The sequence below is a fragment of the Ambystoma mexicanum genome, chromosome 6q (assembly GCF_040938575.1).
Source record: "Ambystoma mexicanum isolate Mex_15411 chromosome 6q, UKY_AmexF1_1, whole genome shotgun sequence".
Lineage (NCBI taxonomy): Eukaryota > Metazoa > Chordata > Amphibia > Caudata > Ambystomatidae > Ambystoma > Ambystoma mexicanum.
In genome coordinates this window covers 457,252,399-457,273,571 of record NC_090937.1, presented here as the reverse complement: position 1 = coordinate 457,273,571, position 21,173 = coordinate 457,252,399, and the positions used below count along the sequence as shown (strand labels likewise).

The window sequence follows — 21,173 nt, the reverse complement described above, 5'->3', positions numbered from 1 at the left end:
GTACATTTTCAGCACTGGTGGACACTGGATCCCAAGCCACTCTGTCAAAAAGGGCCTTTGAGAAGCTAAACTCAGGAAGGGGGGAGCGATACCAGATCCCTCTCAACCCTCTTCCTGGACAACTCCAGAACTTCGATGGGAATGAAATTCCTGTCGAGGGGACTGCGGATTTGGAAATAGAAATTGGGCGACACAAAGTGAAACACCCTGTCATAGTGGTGAATACAGAGGGCACACCCTGTCTGCTAGGGAATGACATCCTGCGCAGGCTGTCCCCCCTAATCAACTGTGTGACTAAGGTGCTCTAGACTCAGACTAACAGGCCAATAAAGTTAAAACAGAGTGTCAACCATGTTAGTTTAAATGGCAGATGCCACATGGTTGAACAAAAACCTGATCATATTGAGTTTCATTTCCAGAACAATCAAATACCTGACGTGACATTAATTGCTGTAGGACAACAAAGTGGTGATGGGAACTCCTCTCCATTCTTGAAAATCAACCTTCCTTTCAGTTTCAAGTGGCATTCCACACTGGAAGGAAATACTTTGAAATTTTATACTGATTCACAATCTGAAAATGCCAAAATCCATAGTCAAAAGTGATGAGAAATCAGCTCAAAGTTTAGCTGATATTCAGAAAATTAGAGAACAGTTGTTACTCCCTATTCAGTTAAATGAGGGGAGGGAGTCTGTTCTCGCTCGAGTGTTCCATACTTGCCAACCCTACCGATTTCGGCGGTAGGATACCACTTTTTAAGCAGTCCTACCGCCTACCCATTTTTTTGTTAAAAAAAAAATAATTTTTTTACATTTTTTTTTTCCACGCCAGCTCGGGGGAGTCTTTCAAGGGTTCCCCCGAGCTGGCATACCGGGAGAATGCACGGCATGCAGGCTTTTAATGTCAAAGGCACCCACGGCGGTGGGCTAAAGCGCCCCTCTGCCGCGGGTGCCTTTGGCAAAACTAAAGGCTCCATTAGCCCCCCCACCACGCCAGCTCGGAGGAGTCTTTCAAGGACTTGCCCGAGCTGGCGTAGCGGGAGAAGGCGTAGCATGCAGGCTGTTAATGTCAAAGGCACCCACGGCGGTGGGCTAAAAGCGCCCCTCCGCCACGGGTGCCTTTGGCCAAAGGCGCCATTAGCCCCCCACCACGCCAGCTCGGGGGAGTCTTTCAAGGACTTCCCCGAGCTGGCGTAGCGGGAGAAGGCGCAGCCTGCAGGCCTTTGATGTAAAAGGCGCCCACGGCGGTGGGCTAAGGGGGCCCCTCCGCCGCGAGTGCCTTTCACAAAAGGCGCAATTAGCCCCCCATCACGTCAACTCGGGCGAGTCTTTCAAGGGCTCCCCCGAGCTGGCGTGATGGCAGAAGGCGTGGCAGGCGCCTCATTGTCATTGAATGCACCCGCGGCGGCGGGCTCATTCAATGACAATGGGCTGCTGACGCGCCCTATTCCTATCATTACCTCCTCGCCTGACTATTTTTGAAACTTTAAGATTCCTACAGATTTTTGGTCACAGAATGTTGGCATGTATGGTGTTCGAGAACAACGGTAAGAGCTTCATCAGCAAAGCCATATTCCTAAAGCTCCCAAAGGATCCAGCCATTCCAACATTTAAATTGATCGATAAGTGGGGAATGGGCCTGGAAACTCCCAATTCCAAACATCTCCTGCCTAGCAGGTGCATGCTCACAATGTCTATAGGTGACAAAAGCATAGAACACAATTGTTGGGTTGTGTGAGATGTCCCCGCTGCATTCTATTTAGGCAATGACATTCTCAATCATTTTGCCATTAATTTGGACCTGATAAATTACAAAGCCTGGTCCCGACCAGGGGGCAACCCCATGGGCTTTGATGGTTCAGAAAAAGCATTTTGGTCAGCCCAATTACTGCCGTATGCAGTTGAAGTACAAATTGGAGAGGAGGTCACCATCCCAGGACGGACCAGACTATTCCCATTTGAATTAAACATTAAAAGAGGACAGAAACTACAAAATTCAGACGCATATGTACACCTCAACGTCCATCTCCAACAGCAGGGGTTGGGGTTAAACCCAAAACCATTAGTCAATGTAGAACACAACACCATTCCAATATTGGTGGATAACAGTGACCCTAGGAGTATCACTGTGGGCGCAGGCACCATTATTGGAATGGCGGTTGATGACCGACATTTTTCCAAGGATCTAGGTAATGAACTGATAGGACTAATCCCCAATGACTGTTGTGACAATGACTAACCACCAGACAGGATCTTCACACAGCAAGGGGGGAATTTCCTGGTGTACTCTTCCTGCCCTTACAGTAAGAGGTAACCTGTGACATCGGGCAGGATGAGGTGATCTTCCAGGTCCACAATGACAGTGTCATGCTGCCTACCCCCGGGCATCGGGACCAAGCCCATCAGCTCCGGGAGCAGGCATCCAGATACTTATTAAAACCCCAACAGCCCCGGCTGGGGGCTGTTTGGGTTCAGTCCTGGCGCCTTAGGCGCCAGGCTCATCATAGAAATCAGTCCTGGCGCCATAGGCGCCAGGCTCATAGACTTTATTTACCTGATGCAGACCATGCTGCAAGTGAGTCCAAGCCACCGTGAGGCCTGGATGGGACTATTTTATTACAGGGACCATTTTTTACTCGGGCGTGGTTCTGGGGAACTGCTTACCTGGAACTACTTTGGAGGCTATTTAAACCACGCCCGAACAGCAGCACACGCTTCGCGTTATTCTGCATCCAGCAGCGGAACTCTAACCGTGCCTGCAGTCTGCATCCAGTCTTCTGCCAAGCCCGCCTTGAATCTGGAGCTCCTAAAACAAAGAGGAATGAAAAGGACATGGTTAGAAAACTATTTTTGAATTCCTCACCTGATTCCGGATCCATCTCGCCTCCGGACCTGGAAAGAACATAATTTCTGTACGCGTCGCATCTCCAGCTGCAGCACCGCGCCATACTCACCAGTCCTCGCATCATCTTTCGATTCGGCGCTGCCTCCATCATTCTTCGTCGAACTCCGGCACCTGGGGGACAAAAGAAAACAACAAAGTGAGCTGAGAAAACCAACAAATATAACTCTTATCACCATAGACTTACCTGATTTACCACCGGAGACATTATTCTATGACTCTCCACATCTTCATGTGGCGCACCTGCTAAGAGAGAGAAAACAACACGTTAAACACGTGCAACATTTACCAGACAGCGTCGGGTAATACAGACTCTTACCTGAGCGCCACCAGCTGCCACGAGAGCATCTTCTCACAATCTCAGTTGCAAGACAAGGAAGGAAGGGGGGACAAGAGTTAACATCGGACATATTGAACTCTATGAACTTGATACTTATTGGTCCTTGCCAGGCACCTCAGAGTCAATACTCTCCGGAACTCTCCCACGCCTTCAAACCAGTGAAGTAACTGGCATCAACGCGCCCCTGAAATCCATGCAGGATGGAGAGCTCATCTTTCAAGAATATAAGGCGAGATTGCTGAGAGGGCACTTCGGAGGTGATTAGTGGGGAGGACTGTGGGGGGTGCCATCACTTGAATCCACGGGTGGCTAAATCCATCCCTCCACTTGCAGGAGAATACTTCTACGGGTCAAGCAGACAAGATTAGGAGGGCCAGTCCAGTCAGTCATCTCTGCACTACGCATCACGTTGGTGGAAACCGCAGCCGTCCGGGTCCGACCGATGCCCCTGTGGGAGCCAGTTGAGCGTAACAGACAGCCTCTCCTACATGAAACCCTCTGTCCATGTCAATACTCTAACCTGCTGGAGGAGGCCGCTGAGATAGCAAAACCGGAAGTCTTTCCAGACTTCAGGCAAATGGTTGAAGAGCGGGTCAACCTAGCTGATGCCTGTGAGACTCCGGAGCAAAAGCAAAAGTTGAAACAGGTGTTCTTAGATTTTCAAGATCTCTTTGCGGTGGACTCGTATGACTGTGGTCGCACCGAAATCCGTACAACAACGATTCCCACAGACCCTGGAATGACTCCAGTGTTTGTGAAGCAATACCGCTTGCTTCTCGCATCCATGGAGTCCCTGATAGAAATCATCAAAAACCTTGTGTCCCGTGGGATAATTCGTCCAGTCCACAGCACCTTTAATAATCCGGTGCTGGGGATTTTAAAACCAAACAGCCAGTGGAGATTCTGTGCTGACCTGAGGAAGCTGAATAAAAGGGTCCACATGTCCTGACGGCCTCTCCCCTACATTGATCAGGGGCTGGCCAAGATCTAGGGGGTCAAAAGGTATACACCGCCATTGACCTGACCAATGGGTACTGGACCGTGCCTGTCAGTAGGGATGACCAATACACGCTGGCCTTTACCTTGGGGGGCGGGGGGGTGAGCAGCAGTACACCTGGACCCTAACTCCCTTCGGATTCATCAATTCTGGCAACAAATACAACATCTTTCTACTTAAGGCCATGCCTGACTTGGGTGAAAGGGGTAACCTGGCCTATGTGGATGATGTCCTGATAATAAGCTCAACTATGGAGGAACACATAACGGAAATCAGTTATGTTCTGACACAGTTGAGGGTTGCCGGAGCAAAACTAAACTTCCAAAAGGCGTAGTGGTGCAGAACCCGTGTCAATTTCTTGAGGCAAGAGATAACTCCTGAGGGTCTCTATACCCAGGAGAATAAAGTGGAAGCACTCCTAAAACTTAAAGAACCCACAACTCTGTGGGAGCTAAGAAGCCTCTTTGGACTGACTAATTACAGTAGGAAGTTCATTGAGGATTGCACAGAGATCACAAGACCCCTGATCCATCTGTAGAAGGGGGGGGTCAAGTGGGAGTGGGGTCCAGAACAAGCCGAGACAGTAAAGCAACTCAAAAGAAGCCTCTCACAAGCGCCTTGTCTAGCTTACCCTGTCAGAAACCAGGAATTCTTCTAGGAGACAGGGTTCTCTAATACATACTTAACAGCAGTATTATATCAAAAGCATGACAAGGTCAAAAAAGTAATCTCCTATGCAAGCAAGAGTTTATCCTCTGTGGAGGAACAATTCAACAATTGTGAGAAGGCACTCCTGGCAACGGTGTGGCCATTGAAAAATGACCGCCCGTTTATCCAGGGGGAACACATCATAGTGGAGACTCCACAACAGCCTTTGCAATACCTCCAAAGTGACAGAATCCAGGCCGCAAATGTGAGTAATTCCAAATTACTTCCAGGATTCTGTCAATGCAAGGCTTTCCTGTGATGGTCAGATATGGCCAAAACAAGAAGAGTCCCCTCGCGCAAGGGCTGGCTGACTTGCATGATTGTGCTAAAGAAAACTCTTGAGGACGAAAGTCTTAAAACCCAGGACAACATAGAGGCGTATCTGAATTCCCTGCACAAAGTCTATGAAGAAGACAAGTGCGAGGGAATGCCCACAGTTTATGTGGATGGGTGCTCCTACCATGTTGACAACAGTGGGGAAAAGGAATTGGTGGCCGACGTTGGGAATGCCTGGGTGAATGATGCCCCGCAGCCCTCCGCTGGGTACAAAATCAGTCCCGTAGTAGTCAGGTGGCCGAGTTGATGGCAGTTCATCAGGCCATCCTCATTGCCATCCAACTCCACAAACTGGTCATAATCACCGATTCAGATTATGTCCGGAACGGGTTTGTGGAGCACCTGGTTAATTGGAAAACCAGAGGCATGCTATGTGCTAATAACAAACCTCTCAAACATGGCAAGCTAATCCAAAATATAGATGATATGGTCACCTCTAGTGGGATGACCATCTATTGGAAGAAGATCAAGGGTCATTCCAGAATAGAGGGGCCAGACAAATCTGGAACGAACTTGCTGATCAGCTGGCCAAAACTGGACCCATCCCCTCGAGATAGAATCCCTGTTGGGGGAAATCCAGGTCACTGCTATCACTAGGTCCCAGACAAATGTTCACAATGAACTCTCAACTGCCCAGTGGAGTAAGTAGACCCCAGATGCTGAGTTAATCACGGCACAAAAAGGGGATCTGATTATTGGTAAATTTTATCAACACATTGAGGACCCTGAGAACTTTCCCCTGACGGATACCGATTACATTGGGAAAGAGCAGCTCAGGGTGCTGATGAAATGTCCAAACAAAAATGTTCTGAATCCAAGACGGTTTGTTGGTAAGGAGATCCACATCTGGCTGTGACCAGTGGGTGGTCCCTACCTCATTCCGAAGCCTGATGTTAAGTCACGCCCATGACGTGGCCACAGCCGGTCATCAGGGGTTTCACACTACTTTAGAAATCTTGCGGGAGGTTGCATACTGGCAATACATGGGGCAGGACCTTGACCAATACTTAAAGGGGTGTCTTGTGTGAGCACAATTTCAGTCAACATCACTCACACACCAAGCTCCGCCCTCAGAAGAGGGGGATGACACCGCCTTGGTCAGATTTACAAGTAAATTTCATTGGGCCCGTGATTCGCTCCTCTAGGGGGAACAAGTACATGTTAACCGTAACATGCTTCTTTACCAAATGGGTGGAATGTCTCCCGGCCCCAAATTGCAAGGCAGAAACAGCAGCTGCCCTGATGGTCAATCACATCTTCTCGTGTTTTGGCCTACCCCAAATGATTGCATCAGACTGAGGTAGTCACTTCACCTGAGAAGTGACGACAAAGACGTGGGAGATACTTGGGGTAAAAAAGAAACTTCACATTGCATACTGCCCATCCTCTAGTGGTGGAGTTGAGAGGTGCAATAAAACCATTGTGAGCATTCTAAAAAAGTTTGTGGCAGACTCTGGGCCAAGGTGGGACATCCGATTACCACTTGTCTTCATGGCCATCAGATCTACACCGTCTTCTGTAACTAAGATGTCTCCATTTGAGCTGATGACTGGATGAAGGATGCTGCTAACTCAGCATCTGCTCTATAGAACACAAGAGCAGACACTGATAAATGCCTCCACAACTCATGAGTATGTTGAGAATCTAAGAAAACACCTTGAACATGCTTGTGTATGCTCAGCGGAATCTGGAAAGATCTGCAGAGGGTATGGAGACTCAATATGATTTAAAAATAACCAAAAAGGAATACCAAGTAGGAGACAGGGTCGACTTGTACAATTTCCAAAGGAACCAGACCAAAGAGCGTACATTTTTGCCAAGTTGGTGGGGTCCTTTTGAAATTGTAGATAAAATCTCACCTGTCGCCTACAGAATCCACATCCCCAAAGGAGAACTGACAGAAGAGAAATGGGTGCATATTAATCAGCTAAAGAGTTGCCACCCTAGGCAAACTTTGCAGGAAATTGAGGAGCCAAGAGAATCAAATAGAGGAGACATCTAAAGCATGAGAATAAAAACAAGACGACTCAGAATGGAACAATGGATGTATAAGTATAATTATGTAAGTATTTTTCTTCACTATAAATTGTCATTATTGAATGTATGTGTGTTCCACTGCTGTTAACCCTATTGGAAGGCAGTTAGTGGGAAAATGAAGTAACCAGTTCTTATTTATTTAATAGATTCATACTGGCTGTGCCTATCCAAAGACCAAAGAGGACCTCCCCGGCGACCAGGAAGGGAGAAATCAAAGAAAATCTGGGGGTGTCGCTCAACAATATAAAAAGATCCAAGAGAAAGCTGTGGGTGTTGTTCCACGCTCCAACGAGAGACAGCGAGAGGATCGTGGCTTTCAGCTCTCTGATGGAAGGACTCCTAACTGATGAAGCCCACCTTGCCCTACTCTCACTCGACAAGGATCTCAGAAGAGTCGGGGGGGGAGGGGGGACTCTGTGGGCTACATTGACCCACTGAACAGAATTTCTCCAAAACCAAGCTGCGCTTCAGCAGAAACAGCAAAATAGTTGCGCTGGTTCCAGTGAGCACCATGGCCTCAAAACTAGGCTTTGCAGCGACAAAAAGATGGCTGCACCACTTGCCAAGGACATATTAGGCAGGATGGAACAAGAGGGCACACTGAGGAAGCCTGCCAGTGTGTTCTTACATATACAAAAGAAAGAGTGAATAAGCAGCACTGCTTTGCTGAAAGCCCAAAGTCCCCACTGAAAAAGGAAGCATTTCAGCTTTAAAAATGATGCTGCTCTGACGCTATTTTCATCTGTTCTTCCTCAAACTACTGTGATTATTAAGGCCTGGCCATGTCAAATCATATCCTTATTGTGCTTCAGCATAACAAAGCATGACCCCTGAATGACAGGCTCTGTCAAACCAAATCTGAGAAGAATCAACAAAGAAACTTCATTTACCTGTACGGGAAGCGCGTTCATTTTATTTTTACAAAGTTTCAAGGATCAGTAGTTCAAAGAAACTCCAGCTATCTGGGCTACGCCAATTTCAGTGCATCTGTACTTCAAATAAACTACTGCCCACAAGAAAACAGTGTGGGAATCTGGATGGAAAGTCAAAAAAACAAATTTAAGAAACAAAGTGCTAGCAGCTTGCACCACATGTGTAAAATGGGCTTTGTAAACTAAAGGGAAAAAATGCCTGCTTTAAAGGAAAGTAAAATGTTGAATGAAAGCTCGTCTGTGCCTAGCAATGAGAAGGGGTTGGCTCCTGGGAAACACACATGGGCTGTCTATTCAACAGGCTTGTTTCTTTTTTATTCAAGACCAAATAAAAGAAAATAAAGGTTTTAAACTACCTTGGCTAGATTGTGCAAGCTTCCAAACAGGTTATTGCAGTTGGCAGAGCGAAGGCTTCCCCCAAGAAAGGGAACCACCATAAACTCCCAGTAGATACTAACACCTCTGTGATAATTACTAGGTTTGACAGAATCTGGTCTGGGCTGAACCCTTTGACAATGGAACTCCCAGGACAAGGAAGTGTGAAGTGGGACAGGGGCAATAAACCTTCAAGCTGGGAAACCCCCACCTTGCTCTGGAGGAAATGACAGTTGTTGGCAGCTGAAAAAAAGGGTCCATTGACGGACAGAGGACTACCGTTTGCTTCAAAAGACTATTTCTTAAGAAAAATGTAAAGACTTATCTCTGCAGCAGGACTTTGTAAAAATGTAAACATTTTGCAGTTTAAAAGTGATTTTGTGGTGTATAATTTGAGACATTGTAGAATTCACTGACACCTTGGAAACAGAAATGGCAAAGAATTGGGGATTAGAAGGAAAGTATCCATGATTCCATTGCGAATTTTTATTTTTACCGCCCTTATGATAATCCACACACGCGTATAAAGTTAGAGAATATTAGACCGAATCCTTCATACTCAAAATTACCAAAAAGTATTAGAAGGGTGAAACAATGTCTCACAGAGTTCAGAGTTGGAGTGGAATGGTCTGCATAAAATATATAACCTGTTTATGTAAGTTGCTAAGAGACTTCAACTGTTAAAAAAATCAGATTTTAGCTAAAGTAACTGTGGCAGGTTTCTGAACATTGTAAAACTCACATCATAAATCTGACATTCTTCCTTGAAATCCAACCATTTGAGAGCGAGGCGGGGACTAGCACCCCTGACCAATCCAGTCAGTTAGAGGTGTTCTTAGTTAAGCCTGCCCAGCCATATACTTTGATGATGTCACTATGCCTTATAAATATATAAGAGTATCTGACAAGACCCTAGACACACACTCCTGCATTCCTGATCTACATTCATCCTGCTGATCCCAGACTTCACTGCAAAACCCAAGCATAGCTGATTCCTTCTCTAGCAAGGCCATTGATCCAGAATCAACCCACTAATCTCCCATTAAAAAGGGGAAAGTTGTGGTACCTTTTGCATCCTGAAATCAGGCTGGCTTGATGCCCACTACCTGCATGCATACTGCAATCCTGCCATTCAGCTGTCCTTTGCCAGGGGAATTACCATCCAGTGACCTGAATTGCCCAGCTGTTCACTACCCGGTGACCAGACCTTGCCCAGCTGTCTTTTGCCCTGCTGTCTTTCGCCAGGCGCGCCAGCCGTGTGGTGACCTGACCCTGTTGGCTGTCCTAAAATCCCCAAAATAGAAAGTGGACAGTGAGTATAATCCCTGCCGCTTAGAAATACATAGCCTATCTTGTCTTGCCTTTGTCCTTATCCCACTCTCTAAGCAATGCTATCTTACCCCGATAACTTGTTGAAACTGTTAGAATTATCCTCGTATCCGGTCCTTAATTTTTGAGTGCTAGCGCCATATCTTTCCAATTTTGTCTTGTTTAATCCTAAACCATTAGTCATATTTCGAGTGATCGGACTGGTTTCCGGCCAGGGTTGGGCGCTGGAGTGACAGGGTTGAACTCGCGAATCAACCTTGGATCTTACTGCGCCCATTTTTGGTGGTCTAGTATGAATACTCTAGTTTAAAGTAAAACTGTTCTTGTCACAACTGATTTCCTTTCCTATTTCACGGCTTCATTTTACTCAAAGCGCACCTTTTTATAACTTGCATAACTCATCCAGTTTCATAGCTAGAGACCTATTTTCACTTCTATAATCTCCCTGTGATATACATCTATCCCCCAGTCCAGAATCTGCACTCCAAATCAGAGTATTTCACCTGTTTTTATTAAAAGCCATTCGGGTATTTTAAACATGATTTGGGTAAATCTCAAAGTTTCCAACGTGTTATTTGGTTGCAGCTGTTTCCACTCTCCACTCATCTTCAAATTGTAGGCTCCTTGTTGATCCTTTGCTTTATGATTGCTAGTGTTTAAGCATTGTTGCCATGGTCAGAAATCATATTTGCCTCACACATTTAACTGTGCATTAATTATTTATTTGTCCATTTCAGAGTGTCATTTCATAACATTGCAAGGGGTTTAAAAGGTTGGATTTTGATTCAGTTTCCTGACTCTTATTCCTGACTACCTGCTGCTTCTTTCTATCCACTCAGAATTCGATTATTTGTGGGTTGAGGGAACATTGCCAGGGGAAATCCTAACTTGGGTGCTATCTTTCCTAAATGAAAAAGTGCTCCTATTTAACTGTGCTGTATATATGTTCTAGGGGAAGGTTAACCAAGTGCATTGCTTTCATTTTCATTGTAATTATCACCCCATTGGTGATTGCTGCCCCATATTAAAAATTGTATGATTTCTTTTGAATTTTAAAATGAATAAATAAATATTCCATTTCACAAACCAGCCTGGTTCATGGTCCATTGTGACCCAGGGTATTTTAAAAAGGGGGTGTGATACGAGTTGTGTACCATCTCAAATTGAATCTGCATAAAATAAGGAGAAAGGCATCTCAGTTGTGCGCTACATACTAGGCCGAGACCAAGGTGTGTGTCGCCAGATTGAAATCCTTAAAACCATCATCCAAACATCCAACGGCCACACTGAGCAGTCACATCCCAGGGGAGTCCCCACCACGAGCCCTAATGTTAGCTGATCACAGGAAAGGATTCCACTCCCCACACGTGTCTGAGAATGGAGACAGTACAAGGCAGGGGCAACGTGCAGCGGGTCAGCCATTATTCAGTGCATACCTGAGTTTGATCAGGCAGGCATCCCCACCTTCCGCTGTGATCTCCGAAGGAGACTTCTGTGCACCGCCTCATCCAACATTCAATTCCGCTCGGGAGCGCTCATTATCATAGTGGAGAACCGGCAAGCCTCCCTCTCCCATTTGTCATAAGCGGTTCTGGAAGATCGCCACTTGGTCCGCTCATCCCTGCCCTCCTTTCCAACATACTCTGCTCTACTGTGTTAAACTCGGGAGACGGCTGACATCTTTAGGAATGGAGGTCACACCGAAAACCCAGGATAGTCCCCAACTTCAAGGAGGTCTGGGACAGGATCGGAGCACCCCTCAAAGGTTCCCATGTATGGCCGCCCAGACTGGAGCTTCGAGACACCCTGCAAGTGGTACATCCTGGGCCCAATAGCCTCATCCGTGTCAGAGGTATTCATGGAGCCACCCTACCTCTCCTGTGCACCAAGCCACGCCCCTATCTTTTATTTTTTTTTTTTTTAAAGGAAATTGAACTTGCGCTCCTTGCTGTGGACCAATTTTCTTTAAAAAAAAATAAATTGATTTAAGCACCCAGGTGGGAGCCCTGGAGTGCCAATAGCCTTAAGCACATAGACAGAGTGGGCATTTGAACAAGATCGACCCAGAGCCCTACATGTGGGCTAGGGCTGGTAGACTCAAATTAGCTAAGTCTGCCCCGTCCAGGCACTTCCAAACATCTCTCCTTGAGATCTATAGCCACACAATTTCATCTCACTGATCGGCCTACATGCAGAGACCGAATGAGGTGATTCAGACCTGCTGAACTTGTTCAGGGCTGAAAGAATGATTCTGAACACAATAGCGATTGTTGTGTTTAATTATTTTATACATACCTTTTACAAAACAATAGGAGCCTGACAACATAAAAGGAACACACAATAAACATAAGAAATAAACAAATAAGAACAGGGTATGTGAGGTTCGCAATTGGCTTTTACGTAGAATCTTAGTCAAGAACAGTTTGCTCTGGCAAATGTTAGTGAGCCCAAGGCCAGTAATCAAATGCTCTCTTATCATCCAGTATGCCAGCAACAAAAAGGCATCGACCTGTAAACCTCGGAGTTGATGCTAACAAAAATGCCTTAAATTGTTTGCATGTTGTAATAAAAGTAATATTTTTGCATTGTAGTGTTCCAAACACATGCCTCTGCCGCCTACCTCTTGTTCCAGTCGGATATTGTGAGGGGCCAGTGCTCTGTGCACCATCCCATGCTTGTTCATGTAATCCAAGCCCTGGAGCACCTCGAATGCAATCTGCAGGATCCTCAATCCTCTGCAGAAGAAAGAAAAGCAAAATGAAATGCTGGCCACATGAATGAAAAGCATAAAGTAAACACCATCTATATTATCTTACAAATTCTTTGTGTTGAATTGCTTTATTTATTTTAAGAGAGTATATACAATGTTAGATTGACTGTGCATCGTATTGGGGCTTATTAAAAATAACTACATCCAAAAAGTTTTAATCAAAGCTATGCTGAAATAGATTTTTACCGCACAAGGGATAAATACTCAAAAGCATACAGGGGACAAATGAGTAACAGGATCAACACACTTTGGGGAGTCCCCCGGATGAACCATTCAAAGACAAATTTAGTGGCCCAGTCTTAACTCATACTGGGTCCCACTCCGTAGGTTATTAACATCACCACACAGAATGTAATACATAGTGCACTGGATTTTTAATTTAATATAAAAAAAATTGTAATTTTATTACATAGGCCATGGGTCTTACGTTTCACAGAATAAAACAAGCCACATACAAACACATGTTAAATGTTAATGTGGAGAATATATATATACATCTAATAGCATTTTTATAGTTGATTCATAAAAGCTAAAGGTGACACAGCCAAAATTCTCTAAAATGGAGGAGAACGGGCACACATGCTGTCTTCCTGGCCCTATCTGGCTAACAAGTCACAGAAATGCTCCATAAAGCAGTGTCATCTAATACAAATTCTAAAATTAATTAAACATGGTGAAATAAATTACGCCAGACCAAAAAACACACATCCCAGGTCATAGATGTCAGCAAATCCCAATATTGAATGTTTTACATTACCAGCTGAAACAATAAATCACCTAAAACATATTTACGATTTGTATGAATGTGGTCTGTTCAGTGATTTTATGTGTTTAAAGAATGAACATTACATTCATATGCACTAGAAAAAACATCGTACTTTACGAATTCAAAACATTCCATTCTCCCTCTGTCACAAATCTATACATTCTCCAAATGAAAATAATGAGAATATATCTAACAAAAAGTGCACTTTAATACACAATCTTAAACATCAATAAAAAATGTAAACACATTAAATATATTGTACTCTGTACAAAACTCAATCAGTAGCACCATAGCCAGTTCTAAAATAATATATTAAATCATATGCATATCATAGACCCTCGTTCTAGTGTAAAGGTACTTGGATTGCCATAGCACGTAATCAGGGGCTTCCAAAAGGGTGGCTCTAAAACAATATATAATCCCCAATCGACCGTTCATAATCTATAAAGCCTTTATTGGCTTTTGGTCTGATGTACAAACTGTTTCAGCACTAAATCATTTTTCAATGCCTTCTTCAGTGTCAATTGCACATTTCAATTTTCAAATGTCATCAGCAGTTTCATATTAAGTGATGTGGTGTATTAATTCATTTGTCATTCTATTTTCATTTCGTGGGTCCATATCATAGACGGTGTCCTGGGTTTCTCCTATGTATTAATAAGCAAGTGGTCTTGTATTACACGCCCTTCTACTTTTGGTGGCCTCTCTGCATGTGGCTCTATAAGAAATTGGGGGCTGGGGAGTTGATCAGTGTGAGAGGCAGATGTGAAACCTGCGGTGTTGATGGGTGCAGGTATGAAGTACCCAGTTCCTATGCACAGATCTGCTTTCTATGGGTTTGCAGAGACACGTAGAAAAATGTATGCATCTTGAGCATTGCTTAATAGGATCCCCGATTTCATTATTGTTGTATTTGTGGGGGAGACGGTTGACATTGAAGAAACTTTTGTTTGTTTAATACTAGGACTGCATTTATCAGCAGCCTTGCTGCTTTCTTCTGAACTAATCTGGGGCGTCAAAGCTGGTCTGTGCTGGTATATAACTTGCCTTACAGCTCACTTCTCTGTTGCTAGATTTATTTGAGCACTGCTTAATGGGATTCTTGATTTCATTATTGCTGTATTTGTGGTGTAAACCTTTGACATTGCAGAAACCTGTGCTTGTTTAATACTAGGACTGCATTTACCAGCAGCCTCGCTGCATTCTTCTGATCTAATAAGGGTCTGCGTTGGACGCAGTGACAAAGTTGCTAGATTTTCTTTGTGTTCTTACTCCGTGCTTGCTGCTAGTCGAACCTTGTTGCAAAGAGTTAAGCTCAATAGGTTTTTACTCATCTTTAGATCTTTGCCCTACCTTACTTTTACTGTCCTTCATTCGCTCTCAGTATCCTCCTGAGAGTAAGATTCATACTTGTGACATGCATCCATTAGCTACCATCAAATGGATGCCTAACAATTTAATGGGACATGTCTCTTGGGAATCGGTTTGCCCGAAACGTCAGAGTTACTCAGACATATTGGCCCATTACCTAGCTTTAGATGGACTAAATATTCCTGATGACTCCAAGACCAAACTGTCTGAATATGTACCTGCTGGCTCATGCTTCGACTAATGTGGCTCGGAGTACTTCAGTGTCCTCTGAGGCTGCGGAGAGAGCTCCTTTGTTGTCTTGTCAGACAACTGTTTGCACTTCTCATGATGTTAACCTTGAAGCTGAGCCTGAAATAGGGTTTACTCCTGATCCGAATTGGCCAATCTTATCGCGGCTTTGAAGTCAGACATTGTGTGTATAACAGAAACACGGCTGCACGATACAGTTTCTCACGCAGCATTGCTTGCCACCTCAGTGACATGCATCCATTAGCTACCATCAAATGGATGCCTAACAATTTAATGGGACATGTCTCTTGGGAATCGGTTTGCCCGAAACGTCAGAGTTACTCAGACATATTGGCCCATTACCTAGCTTTAGATGGACTAAATATTCCTGATGACTCCAAGACCAAACTGTCTGAATATGTACCTGCTGGCTCATGCTTCGACTAATGTGGCTCGGAGTACTTCAGTGTCCTCTGAGGCTGCGGAGAGAGCTCCTTTGTTGTCTTGTCAGACAACTGTTTGCACTTCTCATGATGTTAACCTTGAAGCTGAGCCTGAAATAGGGTTTACTCCTGATCCGAATTGGCCAATCTTATCGCGGCTTTGAAGTCAGACATTGTGTGTATAACAGAAACACGGCTGCACGATACAGTTTCTCACGCAGCATTGCTTGCCACCTCAGTGACATGCATCCATTAGCTACCATCAAATGGATGCCTAACAATTTAATGGGACATGTCTCTTGGGAATCGGTTTGCCCGAAACGTCAGAGTTACTCAGACACATTGGCCCATTACCTAGCTTTAGATGGACTAAATATTCCTGATGACTCCAAGACCAAACTGTCTGAATATGTACCTGCTGGCTCATGCTTCGACTAATGTGGCTCGGAGTACTTCAGTGTCCTCTGAGGCTGCGGAGAGAGCTCCTTTGTTGTCTTGTCAGACAACTGTTTGCACTTCTCATGATGTTAACCTTGAAGCTGAGCCTGAAATAGGGTTTACTCCTGATCCGAATTGGCCAATCTTATCGCGGCTTCGAAGTCAGACATTGTGTGTGTAACAGAAACATGGCTGCACGATACAGTTTCTCACGCAGCATTGCTTACCACCTCAGTTGGCTATAGTTTCTTTAGGACTGACCGTAGTGGTGCCAGGGGAGGAGTGGTGGCTGTCATGTTTAAGGATTCACTTAGACCGCTGCTTATAAATAGTAACATCGTTGACAGATGCAAACATATTTTTGTCAAGCTGGGTGTGGACGCTAATACATCTATTAGCTTTTTAACAATTTACAGATCTCCTAAAAAACTCAGCTATTTGAGTAGCAACTAATGGCCCTACTCGGTGAGTCTTTGAAATCAACCACACAGATGCTGATATTGGGCGATTTCAATTTATGGGCTCACAGCGATTTAGATCAGAAAGCAACTTCTTTATCGGTCCTCGAAGCAACCGATTTCTCTCTGCATGCGCCTGGCCCGACTCAAAGAAGGTAGAACCATAAATTGGGCTCTCACTCATAATATTGAGATTTCCTCTTTTTGCTCCATTCCCGTTTATGGTCTAATAATTTTTTTAATCTATGCTGCCCTTCAACTTCCAGCTAAATTAAAGCTGGTGGATGCTCACCCTAGGTTAAAAAGAAAGGTGAGAAATCTTAGGAAGGTCACCACCAAAGCATTTACTTGCCTTGTTATTCCTGTTTCTGCAAAACTGAGTACTACCCTGGATACTGAGGAATTAGTGGCTCAGTTTCAGATGATCACTTCAAAAGCAAAAAATATGCAGTCGCCAGAGAAAATTAAGTCCGTAAAAACTGAAACGATGAAGTAATCTTACACAGGAAGATCAAGAGAACATGCGAAAGGAATTGATGCAGGGACCAGTATCCCGAAACTGAAATTACTTATAGAAAGGCAGTGGCAGGTTATAAAAAAGCTATTCTATCACCCAAACAAGCCAAGCACTCGTGAAACTCTTTTCCATACTAAAGGAACTACAAGGGAGAACGACTGCCTACTTCGATCACATTAAAAGCAACATCTGGTGTCAAAATGTTGAAAATGAAACCGTGGATTACAAAAATTGTTAACGCCTCCTTTTCATCTTCATGTATACCCAACCCACCTGTTTGAAGGAAGCATGGATTACTACGTTACTAAAAAAAGAAAACCTTGGACTCTGAAATTGCAGGAACCTATCATCCCATTATCAATGCCCCTTTCTTCTGAAGAATTTGGACAAGGTAGCATACCTGCAGCTCCAAGAGCATATAGGGAGCCGGAAATAGGGTTTTCGTGACTGCCCTACTCGATCTAAAGGCAAATCATTCGGAAGGTGTCGAGACCGGCCATGCAGCAATGATCTGGTCGACCATACCTTGTTACTAAATAGGCTTACTGAGATTGCTAACTGCTCAGATAGTGCCATAGAGTGGATCAGATCTTTCCTTGGCCCTTGGTCGGCCAGAGTTTCAAGCATAGAGTTTAAGGCCCAGCCTGTCCAGTTGTCTTGTGGTATTCCACAGGGCTTGTTTCTTTCTCCAACATGTATACACACGTCCATGGTTTGATATTTTGGACAGTTCTGGGGTCAATTACACACACTACGCAGATGACACTCAGATAATGTTTCAATTATCAGGTGACCACGTTAAAGATTCTAAAAATATAAATTGGACCTACTCTATGATTCAGTCTTGGATGGCCATTAATTATTTGGCATTAAATGACAACAAGCCCGAGCTGCTGATTGTAGGGACAGGGAGGTGGCAAAAGAATTTGGACTCGCAGTACAGTCAATTTAATATCGCTGACTGTATTATACCAGTAGCTTCCTCCATGAAAATGCTCGGTGTCTATCTTGACTCATCTCTCAATGAAAAGGCACAACGCACACTTATGGTCTATGTGTGCATATACTACGAAAATTCTAAAGCAGATCAGTCCCTACCTATATTAGATCATGTTAAGGAGAATTCTCTGTTTAGGCTGAATTTCCTAACCTAGTGAGTCCCCAGCAGCTTAGCTGGATTTCTGGAGTTTGTTTTTTTCTCCTGCCAAGAGTGAGACTCTTTTTCTCCCACTGTTGGACATGATTTGTGGTGTTCCTTTGAATGTTAATGTGTTTTATGGGCTATGGGGTCTTTTACTCCTTAGGGTCTCATGTGTTTTTCTATGTGTGTTACAAAGTACCCTCCGTGCAGTAACACCGGGGTGTCATAGTGACCCCTCACCATAGACTCCATACCCTGGGACTGACTACTGTCTCCCAGGGCATGTAGTGTCACCATTGGCTTTACTAGTCCCAAATTACTAACAGAACCAGTACAAACCATCATATTGTGGACGTACTGGTAGGGGCAATTTGATTGCCCCTGGGTCTGTTGTTCGAGGGGGCACTGTCCCGTCCCCCCTCGTCGAGTTTTGGCTGGTGGCAGTGGATACTACTTTTTATATTCAACCGCGAATATAGCTCTATGGGATTTTCCCATTGTTCGAGGCTAATACTTTTTAAACATCGCCTCTAACATACCGCCGGTTTACTTATTTAATATTAATTCATCGGTTGGTATTTTCTGCCAAAACTTGGTTTTAAAATGGCGTTTGTGTTCGCCTCTGTGACTCCAAAGCAAAGGTCGAGCCCTTTGTTCAACTTTTTGGCGGGCTTCTCCACAGAAGCCTCCAAAAGTGGTGCCACTCTGTCTGGGCACCACAGGGGGTGCGGGAGAGGGTTTAGGCACCCTGGACTGAGTTGCCATGGCAACTCAAGTCGCACTCTTGTGTGATTGGCCCAAGTGGTGAGCCGGCCGGCTCACCACTTAGCATGTTTGATTGACAGCTAGGCTGAATGAATGGCAGTTTCTTGCATAAAAGCAGGGCTTTTGGGACTGGAACTTCAGAAGTCGCCACAGGACCTGAAAATCCGACGAGGGAGAAGCTGAGCCAACCTGCTATGACGACACCACTGGTGGAGCCCTGCTGAACCGACTCACCACTTCCCAACGACAGAGGAGATCTCCCTGCTGGAGAGTCTTCTTCCCTTGACTGGTGGGCACAACCAGTTTACCTTCTTTTCTCGCATCCCAGGACGTCTCGTGGTCGAATTGCCCGTGCCAAGCACCCCGGCAACCAGATAGCCACTTACCACTGGGCTGTGAATAAAAGGACCGCTCCTTTTAATTGAGAACTCCGCGGCTGGTTTCTTCCCTGGCAGTGCAACGGACTCCTGTTTTCCTCCACGACGAGATCCTCTCTTCCCCCGGACGAAGCACTGACTTGCACCCGCTGCCAGGAACAACTGCCCCCGCTGGACCGTTCTCACCATTTTAAGGTACTGTATCCGCCAGGCCTCCCTTTCTAAAGATTGCTACAAGGTAACAATCCCTTAACCTTCTGGACTGGGTTGGCCGCCTTGACCATCCCTTTCTTTTGGTCCAACTCTTTCTGAACCTTTTATGAGAATTTGGGCACTTTCAACCGGGTGACCTTGGACACATTTCGACCGAAGCCTCTTAAAGTGGGTCTGGCCTTTTTAACTTTGACTTTACAGTTTTAACCTGCCTTCTTCTCCTACTTTGTTCTCCGAAAGTGTTGGGATCTGTTTCGATCTTTGCTCTGCCTTTCTCTCCCTCTTAAACCGATTGATTAGAGTGCCATCTTCGTTAAGCGCTCACCGCTGTCTGAAAATAAGTGTTGCTTTACTTAAGACTTGTCTAATAATCGTTGAAGGGAGTGTATATCTTTTAGTGACCGTGTTTGTTAACTGTTTGATATTAGTGCAAGTGTGTTTAACTAGATGTGTTTTTAAATAAATAATTATCTCTCTTTTACACCAAGTTCTGGTCAGCGTTTGCTTGCTCTACTGTGTTCTTTTGACCGATTGTGAATACTCTGTATACTGCCTAACTCTTCTTGAGAGAAGTCTGACTGCTCAGCCACAGCTACCAGGTAAATCTGGGTGGTACAGACTGCTATCAATTGGGTTTACTGCCAACCACCTGTAGTCTTAAATCTTTTGCAGTGGTCCCAGAGGGAACTGCACAGGTTTCTGCCTAACAAACATCAGTAGTTTCGAAAACAATATCCCAATGAGGGAGAGAAGTTGGGATTCCTACATTGTCAACAACACCATTTATTGTTTCCCAGTGAGCCCGCCAGCTATCCTCACTTACTGCACTGCAATGCAGTTGACTTTGCTTGCAGTTAGCCATATTCATCAGAGACCAAAAAGTACAAGTATTCTTCATTATCAATGCATTTAACATCCCTTCACCATCAGCCTGTACTAGGCCAAAGTTATGTAGACGTAACCAATTTTGGTGCACCCTTGTCAGTTATCTTTTTCTTTATTTTATAGGTCTTACCATCAACTGCATTCAGCCTCAAAGGATGCAATTGTTGCCTATATATCTTTTTCTTGAGCCAGATTGTTCAGTCAGATTGATGGATATGTGAGGAGTTGTTCTGGCTATACCCCTTAGGTTCCTCCCTCTCCCATAAGAATGTCTTAAAACTCTTGAGTAGTACAGTTCTGTTTTAACAGATCAATAGAACTTTGATGGACATATTTTTCCAATTCATGCATTAATATTCTTCCACCCTTACTAAAATGCCTGATTTTCAGCATTAGTTGCATATAGATTTGTGCTTGAACCTTTCGAGACAGATTGAGATCCTAAGTTAACTATCATCTTATTAAGATCACTCAGTTTAGTCTCTTATCTTGAAGGAAAAGCACAAATCAAACATGGATCTTGTTAAAAACAAACACAGTCAATTGTGGAAGATTTTGAGCCGCTATTCCACTTTGCTTTTGGCTGAAGCTCTCCCAATATATTTCCATTGCCCATAATTAAACCCCACTCAACGGTCCAAGCTCTCTATTTCCTCCCATTGATATTATTCATTTGATTTTTAGAGCAGGCACTATGGAGACAATAAAAATAAAAATCCCCAGCTAAAATCACATGCGCATCATGGGTGGACAGTGTGAGACAGGCATTGTATCAAGAGACGACACAGACAACAAAGGTTTAAGTTCTAAACATTACACTTCTTTTTTTAAGGTCACAATGGTGTA

General features: G+C 44.4%; 1 protein-coding gene across 11 annotated transcripts in view; it reads right to left on the bottom strand.

Annotated features, from left to right (window-relative positions):
• TBCK (TBC1 domain containing kinase) overlaps positions 1-21,173 on the bottom strand; it is a 2,754,978-nt gene that overhangs the window by 2,215,148 nt on the left and 518,657 nt on the right. For all 11 annotated transcript variants that reach the window (XM_069630931.1, XM_069630933.1, XM_069630936.1 and 8 more), the window contains one exon: positions 12,576-12,690. In XM_069630931.1, coding sequence (XP_069487032.1) covers positions 12,576-12,690 — 115 coding nt within the window. The remainder of the gene's footprint in view (positions 1-12,575; positions 12,691-21,173) is intronic.